A 12,324-nucleotide genomic window follows, 5' to 3' on the forward strand; every position below is an offset into this window, starting at 1 on the left:
TGAGGCCAGGTCACAGCCTTTACAAATGCAGGTGTTACCCGTCTCTCCCTGCTCTCATCCCAGGGAGGCTATTCAGCATGCAGATGCACCTCTGTGACACCTCCACTCTCCCTGTGTACAGGCTGTCTGAAAAGTATACACAAGGCCCAACTGTCACTCTGCCCAGACGTGGATTGGATTCAAGCTGCAAAAGTCATAAGCACAGAGAAATGCTCCCTTTCTAGAAGTGGCATTTCTGTAATAGTAATAAAAAAAATACACCTACACCAGTAAGCAGCATTTCTTACCACCATTACAACCATACCAAACATGCATACGCTACCCCTCATAAATCAGACAATACCCCCTACATATAAAGCAGGGCATTTCTAATGCAATCCTATGAGAAGGCAACACTCACAACAGTGAGACACCAGGTTAGGCTGTTTGTCACTACCAGGACAGGCCATGCAACCTGGCACATGTCCTGCCTTCTACATACGTGGCACCCTGCCCATAGGGCTGGCTAGGGTCCACCTTAGGGGTGACTTACATGGAGTAAAAGGGGAGTTCTGGGCCTGGCAGGTAAATTTAGATGTCAGGTCCCTGTGGCAGAAAACTGCGCACACAGGCCCTGCGTTAGCAGGTCTGAGACAGGTTTGAAAGGCTACTTCAGTGGGTGGCGCAAGCAGCGCTGCAGGCCCACTAGTAGCATTTAATTTAAAGGCCCTGGGTATAGATATACCACTGTACAAGGGGCTTATAGGTAAATTATATATGCCAATTAGGTATAAGCCAATCATACCAACTTTAGATGGGAGAGCACCTGCACTTTAGCACTGATCAGCAGTGATAAAGTGCTCAGAGTCCTAGAGCCAACAGCGAGAGGTCAGAAAAAAATAGGAGGAATTAGGCAAAAAGTCAGGGGATGAACCTGCCGCAAAGGCCAGGTCCAACACATGACTTCCCAAGAATTCACAGAAGTAGACCAGGAAATCATACTCCTACAAAATATTTGTGACCTGTATTTTAGCACGAGCAAATATGCAGGTGTAGATTTCCTCATGTGAAAATTTGTTGAGTGTTTAGAAGTTTGCATTCCCTTTAACCACTTTTTTACCCAACTCTGTAAGAAGTTTTACTTCTGACCCTTCACAGGAGTAAATTTCTAACCTTTCTCAGTATGGGAAATGACCAGGGAAGACCTGATGAAAACTCTTAAAACAAGCAAGTTAGTAGGTTTGCACGGACTCAAAAGGCCATTCCAACCCTTAAACGATTGCGTACTGCTACCTCCACCCCCAGTATGTAGACTGTGAAAAGGTGGCAAAATAAGGACATTGCTAGAATTCAAGCCTTACCATAGTAATAGCCCTGACACTATCAGAGAGGCTATTAAAAGAGCTCTTGTATAATGAGATTAATGTCATAGCTTGTCACCTCACTACATGGCACCAAAGGGACAAGTAGATTTTTTTTTTTTACAGGATAAGTAGATTTATGAAGCAACCTCTCCCACAGACAAGTAGATATTTTATTAAATCCCATCACTCTGTCTTCGAATATGTGGAACACAACACCTTCATAGACCCCTCCCAATATGGATTACAAGCCAACCATAGCCCTGACTGCAGCCACCAATAACATCAGAGCCCTCCTGGACGGCAGCAAAACAGCAGCCCTCATCCTCCTGGACCTCTCAGCTGCCTTTGATACTGTCTCCCATCACATCTTGTGCAACAGACTACACCACATCGGAATCCAGGTAGATGCCCTCAAATGGATCACCTCATACCTCACCGGAAGAACTCAAAGAATCCGACTCCCACCATTCACCTTGGAACCCAAGAAGATCATATGCAGCATCCCCCAAGGATTGTCCCTCAGCCCCACCCTCTTCAGCACTTACATAACCTCCTGGCAAAAGCCGTCAGATCGCATGGGCTCAACACCATCTCATACGTCAACCCAGCTCATCCTGTATCAGAAGACCCCTCCGCCACCAGAGCCAACTTCCACAGATGTATATTGAACATCACCAACTGGATTAAGGACAACTGTTGCAAGCTTAACACGGACAAAACGGAAGTCCTCATCTTTGGAAACAACACCTCTCTGTGGAACAATGCATGGTGGCTCGCTGAACTCGGCCCGGCACCCACCCCAACAGACCATGCATGCAACTTTGGCAACATTTTAGACAGCAAGCTATTTATAGAGAAACAGGTAAACGCAGTCTCTTCTACATCCTACGCATGCTCCGCAAAATCTTCAAGTAGCTACCAGTCAACACTTAAAGAACCGTAAAACATGCCCTTGTCACCAGCAGGCTGGACTATGGGAACACACTCTACGTAGGAATCACCGCATGCCTCCTGAAGAGACTACAGACAATACAAAACCCAGCGGAGAGACTCATCCTCGACCTCCCCAGGCAAACCCATACCACACCCCACATCAAGAAGCTACACTATCTCCTGATCCAGAAGAGACGCAGTGGAAGCTTTTGACCCAAAAGTACAAAGCCCTGCACAACGAAGGACCAGCATACATCAAACACATGACCTTCCACCAACTGGCCAGACATCTACGATTCACCTTCTTCCTTGCAGGCACCCCATGGATCTGCTGAAGCAACAGCATAGGACGTTCCGTCTCACACCTGGTGGTCAAAGCCTGGAATGACTTTCTCCTGCACATCAAGTCCGCCATTTTCATCGGGCTTCCCTAGTCATTTCCCATACTGAGAAAGAATTCAAGACCTGGATAATCAAATGATTCAGATAACCTCAGAGCAGTTAGCAACTTCAGTGCCTTGGGACTCTCATGGGTGATTTGCTGCACTTTACAAATCATGAGTGACTGATTGATTGAACACAGTCATTGAGGTTAAGTACTGTTGTGTGTGTGTGTGTGTGTGTGTGTGTGTGTGTGTGTGTGTGTGTGTGTGTGTGTGTGTGTGTGTGTGTGTGTGTGTGTGTGTGTGTGTGTGTGTGTGTGTGTGTGTGTGTGTGTGTGTGTGTGTGTGTGTGTGTGTGTGTGTGTGTGCGCGCGCTCAGGTGCAACATGTCAGGTGGCGGGCCATTATTGACAGACATTGATTTTTGTTTGCTTTAGTAAATTTTCAAGCATTATTGTGAGTTAGGAAAGTTGGAAATGGAGTAATCAGACCTTTTCAATTAAATGACACAAAAGGCAAGTAAGTCTTCCTTCAGGAATCCCACATTGAAGGAGTGGATCAAGGTTTGCATACACTTTACAATGGATAGTGATGTGTGAGACTTGTCTGTCATTTTTGGTGAGTAAGAAATCTTTTTCTTTTTGGGGTTGAGTGCACGCAAGCACTCTGGCCCCTGCTGTAATCTGTGGGCTTTTAACCACGCCCATGTAACGCCCATCCGTTTGGTTAGTTTGTGGCCTTGCCTTTTAAAATTTGCTTGATTTCAATAGTGAAAGGCATGCATACATCATGCCTTTTCCAGTGTTTAGCCCTGCTCTACAGCAGTGGCGGCCGGCAGCTTTAGGAGGGAGGGGGGCGGGCGGGACACACACACGCGCATTCTTTCACACACAGACACGCACGCACATCTATTAACAACACTCATATCATCCAAACATGCACGTAGGCACCAAACATTCATTTTGAAACATCGCACACACTCATTCTTTCACACACACACATCCATTAACAACACTCATAACACTCAAACATGCATGCGCGCACCAAACATTCAATTTAAACCATCACACACACACACACGCACACACACACACACACACACACACCTACCTTCAGCCTCCAGGTCCCAGGAGGGTTGGGACTGCTGCCTTCCCTCATTGGTTGACCTTAGGTCAGCCAATGAGGGAAGGCAGCAGTCCCAGCCTCGTCACAGAGTGGGATGGGGTCAGTGAGACTGCTGACCCCACCCCACTCTGTGACAAAGTTTCACTGATTGACACTCGCTCTGGGCACTTTAGGGCTTAAACCGGAAGTGCCCAGGGAGAGTGTCAATTGGTGACACTTTCCTCATCACCCAGGGGAGGGCCTCGAGGTACCTTTGCTGAGCATAGGAAGTCACGCCCATAGGAGCTGTGACCTCCTCAGCCCAGCAAAGTTCAGCTCAATCAGCCAGGAGTGTGCGCAAATCGCGCATGTCTCCTCCTGGCTGCCTGAGCTGAACATGGAGAGTGTCTGTCAGGCTGACCTTTGTTCTTCTTGAGGGGCAAAAGGTGGGGGGTTGTGGCCCCTCCGCCCTAAAGGACGGGCCACCACTGCTCTACAGCACCGGTAAACTATTGGTAAACTATTGAAAACATACTAAGCTCAGTGTTTTCCGAATGGCTTCTGCACTGCTTTTTCTTTTTCCTTCCTACATGGCGTGATCTTGCTGGGCAGTAGTCGAGCGCTTTGCATGACATCGAACCTTTTACATGTATAATTCTACTTTTTCTGGTTACATGGATAATTGCACTTTTGCTGATACGTTTCACTGAGAGTAAGCTTCTGTTACCTTTTCTGGGTCTCCTTCACGCTCATGGCGATCGTCGGCTCGCTTATGTGAAACTATTTTACTTTTCATTATCAGTTTATGTGGCAAGAAAAGTCCAGTTAGGAGTTTTACAACGCTAATAGCTCTAACTCAAGCAAATACAAAACCCGTTGCATTGCAAATGCTTATCATGTATGACAACAATTACAGCTATCACTGCAGTTAACTGAGCCTTCCATAACGACATAAAATTCGAATAGTTCTATTTTTTTTTAAACTGTTTGTTAAAATAAATATAAATAATGATAATAATCTTTAGCACCAGTGTGCCAAGGTCAGACCCAACAGCTTTGCAAATTCTTATTTTGGTGTCTGTTTGGTGAAATGTTAACCCTTTACATGCAACCTTGCCGTTGTTCTGTAGCAAGAATGACATTCGAACATGTTAACGCCAACCTACTGCCTTAGTATTAGCCATAAACACCAAATATTTTATATTTGTTGTTTTTTGTACTGTTTTTGCATTCAGTATTTTGGTTCTTTGTTTGCAGCTATTTCCCAAATTAGTTCAATGGGGGAACAAATGCCGGAAAGACATAAGACCTTACACACTGATCATCTTCAGTACCTACTTACTTAATATAAAGAAGATTGTTGTAGGAGCACCAGGTCCCTGAGCTTTTCCTCATTCGATGCATTCAATGGCAATTTTTAATACTACTTTTTTAATTGGTGTATGCAGGCAAATGCTGTGCTCTTTCCCTCTTTTGGGTAAATAGGAAGTGACTTTTCAACCGCAGCTCCAGATAGGGTACTCAGTTGGTGGGCTATCAGATAAAAGGTTGTGCAGAGAGGAATGCACTTTAAATTATTTATTTTTAGTTTTGTTGCTGCCGACAACAAGAGTACTACTTCAATATCATGACATTGTAAATTAAAAGGAAATGCAAAACCCCGTTAAAAATACATTTCATCTAGCGCAAGAAGGCACACAGCTGCTCTCATTGTACTACTTTCTGTTGTAAGATTTGCATCGTCACTTTTTTCAGATATGCAACAAATTACAGTCAGGAAAATCAAACAGAGAAAGGCTATGGAAGCTGTGCTTCACCTTTAAGGAAATATAATTCTATCTGCAACTAGTATCCAAGAATGCTTTTAAACCAAAGATCACAATAAACACAAAACCGACACAGTAACAGTTTATGTAATCCTCGCATCTCAGTCTATTTCACTTACATTCGGCTAGTATGACACATGCAACAGTCCTGCCAAATAATTATTTGGCATTAACATTTAGTATAGTCATTCTGTACTTCAGGGATTGAATGTAAAGTATGAGTTAAACTGTCAGCAAAATGAATGCCAAAATATCATAATTGGAGCAGTTTTCGTGATGTTAATCGGCCCTCAATAGCCTCCTGTAGCTTTCGGCGAAAAAGAGGTTAGTCTGCAGGCGTGTAGTTACAGTCCATTTCATTCGTTCCTGGAAAACCAACCACAGTGCATACACTTCAATGAATAAACAGACTAACATCACTACTCACAGACACACGGAGGCTTACTCTGTGAATAGGGGCATGCGCAGGGCTGTGGGTTAATGAAAACAGACTAGCCGGTCTCATTTTTCCATCAATCAGTGGCTCAACTGGAGGCAGGCACAATCCAAAGATAGCGACAAGCATTGCAAGGCTCCAGCCATTCCGTGAGGTGCCTCTGAACTTGCAGGAGGCAGAATGGCCGCTTCAAAATAACTGCGAGGTTGGTCTGCAGGCAAGAAAACTACTGCTTCAATCAAAGCAAGTTGTTGAAACTGACAGATACCCGGGTATGATTTAATATCGTCCTTACGCTGACTTTTAATTTGCGTAAATGAAACTTACGAAAGGGAGATGCCTCATAGGAGGGACTTCTTTGCTCTGCTCCGCTCTCTGGTCTAATACCAACTGACATGCATATAACACCTCCCACAGACAACACAAGGTGTATCACAGTTCCAAGACCTGGAGCAGGGCGCACAAACGACATAAAACCATAATGGCTAGCATAAGACAGATCACTTCTCAGAACATAAAGTGGACCTCTTTACCCTAAAACAAGGGTAGCAATAAAAATGTCAATACAAACTGCTAAAATTATCATTACACGGTGTGGCCAAGATGGTGACCTGTTGAGACGCTCTTCTTGGTCTCACTGGCTCCGCCGTGCTTAAAGCTTTTCATAGCGCCCTTCCCACCGGCCGCTTGCTGCCCCCAGTGGCCACAGCGGTGAGTGAACAGACGGGAGACAGAGTGCAACAAACAGGAGGGCCCGCCGCCCCGAGCCCCATCGCTCTCCTGCACCGTCTCCCCACACCGTCAGGCACAAGGGAGAGCGGACTCGCGACAGCATCTTGCAGATGACCCGAGGGATCGCAGAGCGGCCCAGCAGGCCCCAAGAATAGCGCACCTCACAGAAGCGCCCAGCGTGAGACCTACGGCAAAGCACGGCTCTTGCACTACATCCCTACTCTGATCCCAGGCATTGCGACCACTATCCCTCGGACAGCCTGCAGCACACCACAGGCCTTGGTCACTCAAAATGGCGGAGTCCTAGACAGGGGAGACGTTCTGGCGATATTTGGCGCCCTACCGGGGGAACAGTGGATTTTTGGAAATCTGAGTTAATTCTTTGTAGTACTAATATCAGCACAAATCACTACCAAGAATCAAGAAACGGTTCAGTGTTATTAATGATACTGTATGCTCAGTGAATCTGAAACATTTATTCCACATTATTAATGACTTGTCAGCATGGGTCTAGTGGTCAGGATTAACGCGGGCTCACTATCAGCGACTGAGTATAGTGGGTTTCTGACTACTGCCACGATCCTGTAACGGTCAGTGGCTTAATATATAATGCACGAATCAGTATCATTGACGACTCAAGTGTTATTTTTTTCATAAGGGTCATGAATCCTAATCCGATAACTTTTCGCATGAATAAGCTCCAGCGAGCTCCACTGCACTGGAAGGCCCTCTGTGAGTACATTGTATTGCTCTGAAGGACGATTCAGTTTCATTAATGCCCGAGTGTCATCACCATAGGGCTTCCATACACCTTAAGGGTGAAGAATAAAAGAATGAAGTTCCAAAAAGGCCTATTATTTTGGAAGTTTCAGGGGCGATACAAATGGTTCCAAAAGCACGCTTTTCCAAATGCTGCTACTTTGGCCTGCAATGACAAGTCTGAGGCAGTGGAATAAATTTGGTTAGTCCGCTGTTCATAATATTAACTAAAGTGGATTCCATCCTCTAGCTGAGACCAAAAGACAAGTAGCATCGATCGGGAATGTTATGCAAATATACGGGCAACTGTAGCTGTTCTATCATCGCTTATTACAGGCCCTTGTCCATGGCCTGAGACAAAACAAGAGTTGATAACTACTTGGACCTGCACCACTAAGCGTAAAGAACTGATGAGTGTAGGATTCCGGGTGGTGTGTGTGAGGGAGTACTCGGTGTTGGCACTCTGTGGAAAAGGGCTGCGGGTAGTGATGGATTTATAAAAGAATGAGTGCCGTGCCCAAAACTCTGCTTAGAAGACTGCGGCTGGTGCGCTGAATTCCAAGGCTGCGTAGTCCTGAATTCACCTGACGACTATTTAATCCACTAGCAGACACTGCCTACCATTTTATCTCCAGCTTGCTCTCTTTGTGCCGGTGTTTCCATCTTTCTCTTTCCTTTATTTGTTTTCCCTTATCTTGCTCTCGAAAGTAACAGTGGGGAATGGAAGCAGTTAGTTCAAGCAGTACCGACCGTGCAAGTTCCAGTAAGCCTCCCAACAGCCGTGCGATGCTATCGTGTACCTCTGATCCTCACTATACAGGCACACAATAGCATCGCACTGCTGTTGGGAGGCTTATCACGGTCATCTGTTATTGAAACATGCTCCCGAGTCCCACAGACGTAATGGAACCATTCTTGACTAATTGTTCAGCCTGTTCTTACCGGACCTTGTCCTGATACTTTGATTCCCCACTGATACATCGTTCATCTCAGCCTTGAGAAAGACCAGAGGAAGAGATACGTGTCTGCTGCCGTTCTGTTGCGGATATTGTCAAACGTTCATCTGAACAATAAATCAGCACTTCAATCAGCCATGAACAATAGACTGTTGGGCTTGTCTTAATACGTAGTCCGTGTGCCCTGGTGTGTGCAAAATATTCGGTTTCCGACCTAGTTCGGCAGGACGGATTTTTCTCACCTTACGTGGTGGGTGATTGTTACCAGATGTGCACCTGTATCTACTGTCCCTCTGTGTGTCTACCGGACGTATTTCCTATACGTTGACCTACTTGCGGCTACTTTTGGATGATGGTGCACCTTGGCATTGCCACTGGGCTCTGGAAATACAAGTGAGGTTTCCACATTAGTGGGTGGGGTTGAGCTAACCAGGCGTTTGAAGGTAAGGTGTAGTATTTTGAGGTGCATTCGTGCTTTAACTGGAAGCCATTTGAGTCTATTCGGAATTGGGGCTACTGGACGCCCTTTTTTAGGTCATAAACGAGGTTCTTGGCTACAATGAGGCGAGCATGAATTTTAGGAAACCTTTAAATAGTGCACAGGGGTAGTCACATTAGAATTGATGATGTTTCCTACTGCTGTCACATGGAGGTCACAGATATGTACAGCAGGTTGCTAAGGCAAGGTGCCAGATGAAAGAATGCCCTGTTGATGATGGTGTTAACCTGGGAACTCATGGCACTTTCCAAATGGACTGCTATGATTGTAGCACTCTGGTATAACGGACCAACTGAATGGCATGAAGCCTTACCAGGGCAGTGGGTAAGAGAATTCAACCTTTGACAGGGGCCTAGGAATAGGATTTCAGTTTCAGCGACAAGCAACAGATGTTCAATCCTTTCAAGACTTTGAGGCCATCTAGCAAAGCTGAGAGAGTGTTGTGGAGTGGCTGACTAATATAGAGATTAAGGTATCAGCAGCTCAGTAGGAGTTCTTTCCCCTATGCTATCAAATCATTACATGCAACATATCCATATTTGCAAGATGTTGTTAGAGAGTTGAACCTTCAACAGTGCTGCAAATGGCAACTTATGGAAATATAGAAACTGAGATGGAACCTTTACCACTGATTGGTGACCCTAAACAAGATACATTTAGATAAATCAATGTAAATCTGATATTGTTCCTGTGCTGCAATACCAACATTAGATAGTGGAGGCAAAAAGTCCTCCACTGTGAGGCCGGAAGCCCTTGTGAAAATGTGGAGGTTATTGTTGACAGTACGAGCACTACACCTCAGATAAATAGGGTTACCATGTTATTGATGAGGCCAAGGTCATATGAGCAGTTCGATGGAGAGGCCAGATGACGAGTGCGCCCCAGAGGATGACCCTACACGCATGATGGTCCATGGAAAAAATCATAGAATGAAATAACTGACCCTAACTCAATACTAATAAATAAGCAACTTACACATTTCTGTAACATTAGCCAACCAGTTCCTGGCGCTCAAGGTGGTAATCCTTTAAACCTTGAAAACGGGGACCATGTCCTAATAAAAACAGGAGCAGGAATAACTGCCATATGCAATGTCCTTCTATGTTACTTCATCATAAGAAGGGCGTTCACAGCTTTATCTCGTCCTCTATTAGTCATGGTTGAGGTTAAAACTTGGCATTGTGTTTTATAAATGCATGTAAATATAGGATTCACAGTGCATATTTTAATATATAATCCCAATGCAGGCGATAAAGAGGCCTCCTAACTTTTTGTGCTGTATAAAAAAAAAAAACTAGATATTATCCCAAAAGTAAACGATAAAAAAAATAAAGTTATTTTTACTAATGTAAATCCCATGCATATTTTACACGCGCAGAGGAGCTAACCTTATGTATATGTTAAAATGACATTTCAAAACCAGGGATACACTTGCTTGGTGCATTTCAAAAGGACGGTTTTTCAACAAGTTTAGTACATTTGCTGCCTGGAATGTTATAATATTTTAGTGCTAAAAGTATGAGACATGAGCATTAGCTTTGATTTTCAGCCTTGTGTGGTTGACAACCGCCTCAGTATCCTTTAGAAATGCTGATCACTCTTTCACACCATGTGTTTCTGAAAGAAGAGACCAGGCACAACTTGAGACTCGTGCACGTTCAGCCAGTAAACAATGTTATTGATCCTGATCCAACCCTGGGCACTAGTAAATTACTTGTAGGGCCCATGATGCATAAGCTCTTCAAATCTGGCACTTCCGCGCTTCTATCTGCATATTCGACGATGGAACATTCTCAATGGCGACAAGGACTGTTAGTGTGACTCATACGTCCTACAGCCAACAATGGCATTGAAACCGTTCTTCAAGTTTGGGGCCTGCGACTTTACAGGTCGTTCTAGAAAGTTGCAATGAGATAGAGGACAAACAGTCTGGCGCAGACCAGGATTTATCATAGCAGGAAGTGCTGCTAATTCTTTTCACAGGCGGGAGAGGCGATCAATATCCTTGAGAAGGATTGTGACGGGGTTATCTAAGAACGTGAACAGTTAGAGGTCCAAGAACGGTTTGGCTGTGGCTAATGGGAAAAGCCAACATTAATTAACGAAAGAGGAGCAGATGTTTTTATACCTACGTACCCATCACAACCTTGGTGTGACCAGCTTCTGGAGCGTAAAGTGGTGATCACGTATCAAGTTGGTTTATACTGAGGAATGATTAGATCTAACTTAGATTACACGACAGACAGGCATTGCCTGATTTTTAGAATCAATACATATCCAAGCTTCAACTTTTAAAGACGTGGTCAGAGGGTAGTTGGACATCATACAGCCACGCTAATAATTAATAGTTCATGATACAGCAGTTTTTAGAGTTCAAAGTCTCTAGGGTCTGATAAAACGTTACTGCACAGCATCAATTTAAAAATCAGTATCCGTAATTGTCAGAGATATTTCAGATACAATCATCTGTTAGTTACGTGCAAACTATTATTCCATAAAGAAATGTGTTCTTTCAACACTGACCTGCGTGCCCCATGCAACAACTGTAACATCACTTCCGTCCTGCACCACCTCAGCTTCAGATAGTGGAATGTAGAATGGCTCCACAGGAACCTGTTCCACTGAAATATAAATAGAATAAGGTGACACACTGTTTTGCGTACATTTAAAGCAAATCCAACTGTTAATACAGCTCCTAAACCTGCGCCACAGGTCTTCTACCTAGGAGAAATCATGAATCCACAACTGAAAGTCAGGCCTGATCTGTCTCTGCTCAAACTTAATTCGGGAGCATGTTCCACCCAGAAGCATTTTGGTGACAAATTCAAGCTTGTTCTAATTATACCTTTGCAATTTACTCTTTCTCGCCCGTTTTTCTCTCGAATTGGGCCTTTGACAAAACACCACACTGGATGGCGCGACTGCACAAGCTCCACAACAGCTTGAGATTTACAAAGTTGCCTTGGCGGATTGTGGTCACGCCCAGATTCTTCTAGTCATGAGAAGTAGGTGGATCCACTAGAACAGTGCGCTTGGAGCACCACAATTCCAGGTATGTTAGACTCCCTCTCGCACCCCCTAATGCAAGACTGCCAACATGGCGGTAGCTTCCCCATATATAAACCCAGCAAGCAATTAGTTGGACTGGAATTAGTCATTGTCAGCAACTACGTTACCCATTTTGCTGAAATGGGTAAGATTGCATCTGAAGGGCAGCCACTTTGGTGTTTAAATCAACTTACATTCTGCTGGTAGCTGAGAAACCTGTATACAGTGGCGTGCTAGCAGTGAGAAGCAAACCTGATTCGCAGGAACACTGCATGTTTCAACACAAAGCGATAAGCGCGCAGCTG

The 12,324-nt window shown here is 44.6% G+C and overlaps 1 protein-coding gene across 1 annotated transcript in view; it reads right to left on the minus strand.

The window, feature by feature from the left end:
- Positions 1-12,324, minus strand: part of BCKDHB (branched chain keto acid dehydrogenase E1 subunit beta) — an 880,450-nt gene that overhangs the window by 581,683 nt on the left and 286,443 nt on the right. The window contains exon 7 of the mRNA XM_069235622.1: positions 11,495-11,592. Coding sequence (XP_069091723.1) covers positions 11,495-11,592 — 98 coding nt within the window. The remainder of the gene's footprint in view (positions 1-11,494; positions 11,593-12,324) is intronic.

Source organism: Pleurodeles waltl, chromosome 5 (assembly GCF_031143425.1).
Source record: "Pleurodeles waltl isolate 20211129_DDA chromosome 5, aPleWal1.hap1.20221129, whole genome shotgun sequence".
NCBI lineage: Eukaryota > Metazoa > Chordata > Amphibia > Caudata > Salamandridae > Pleurodeles > Pleurodeles waltl.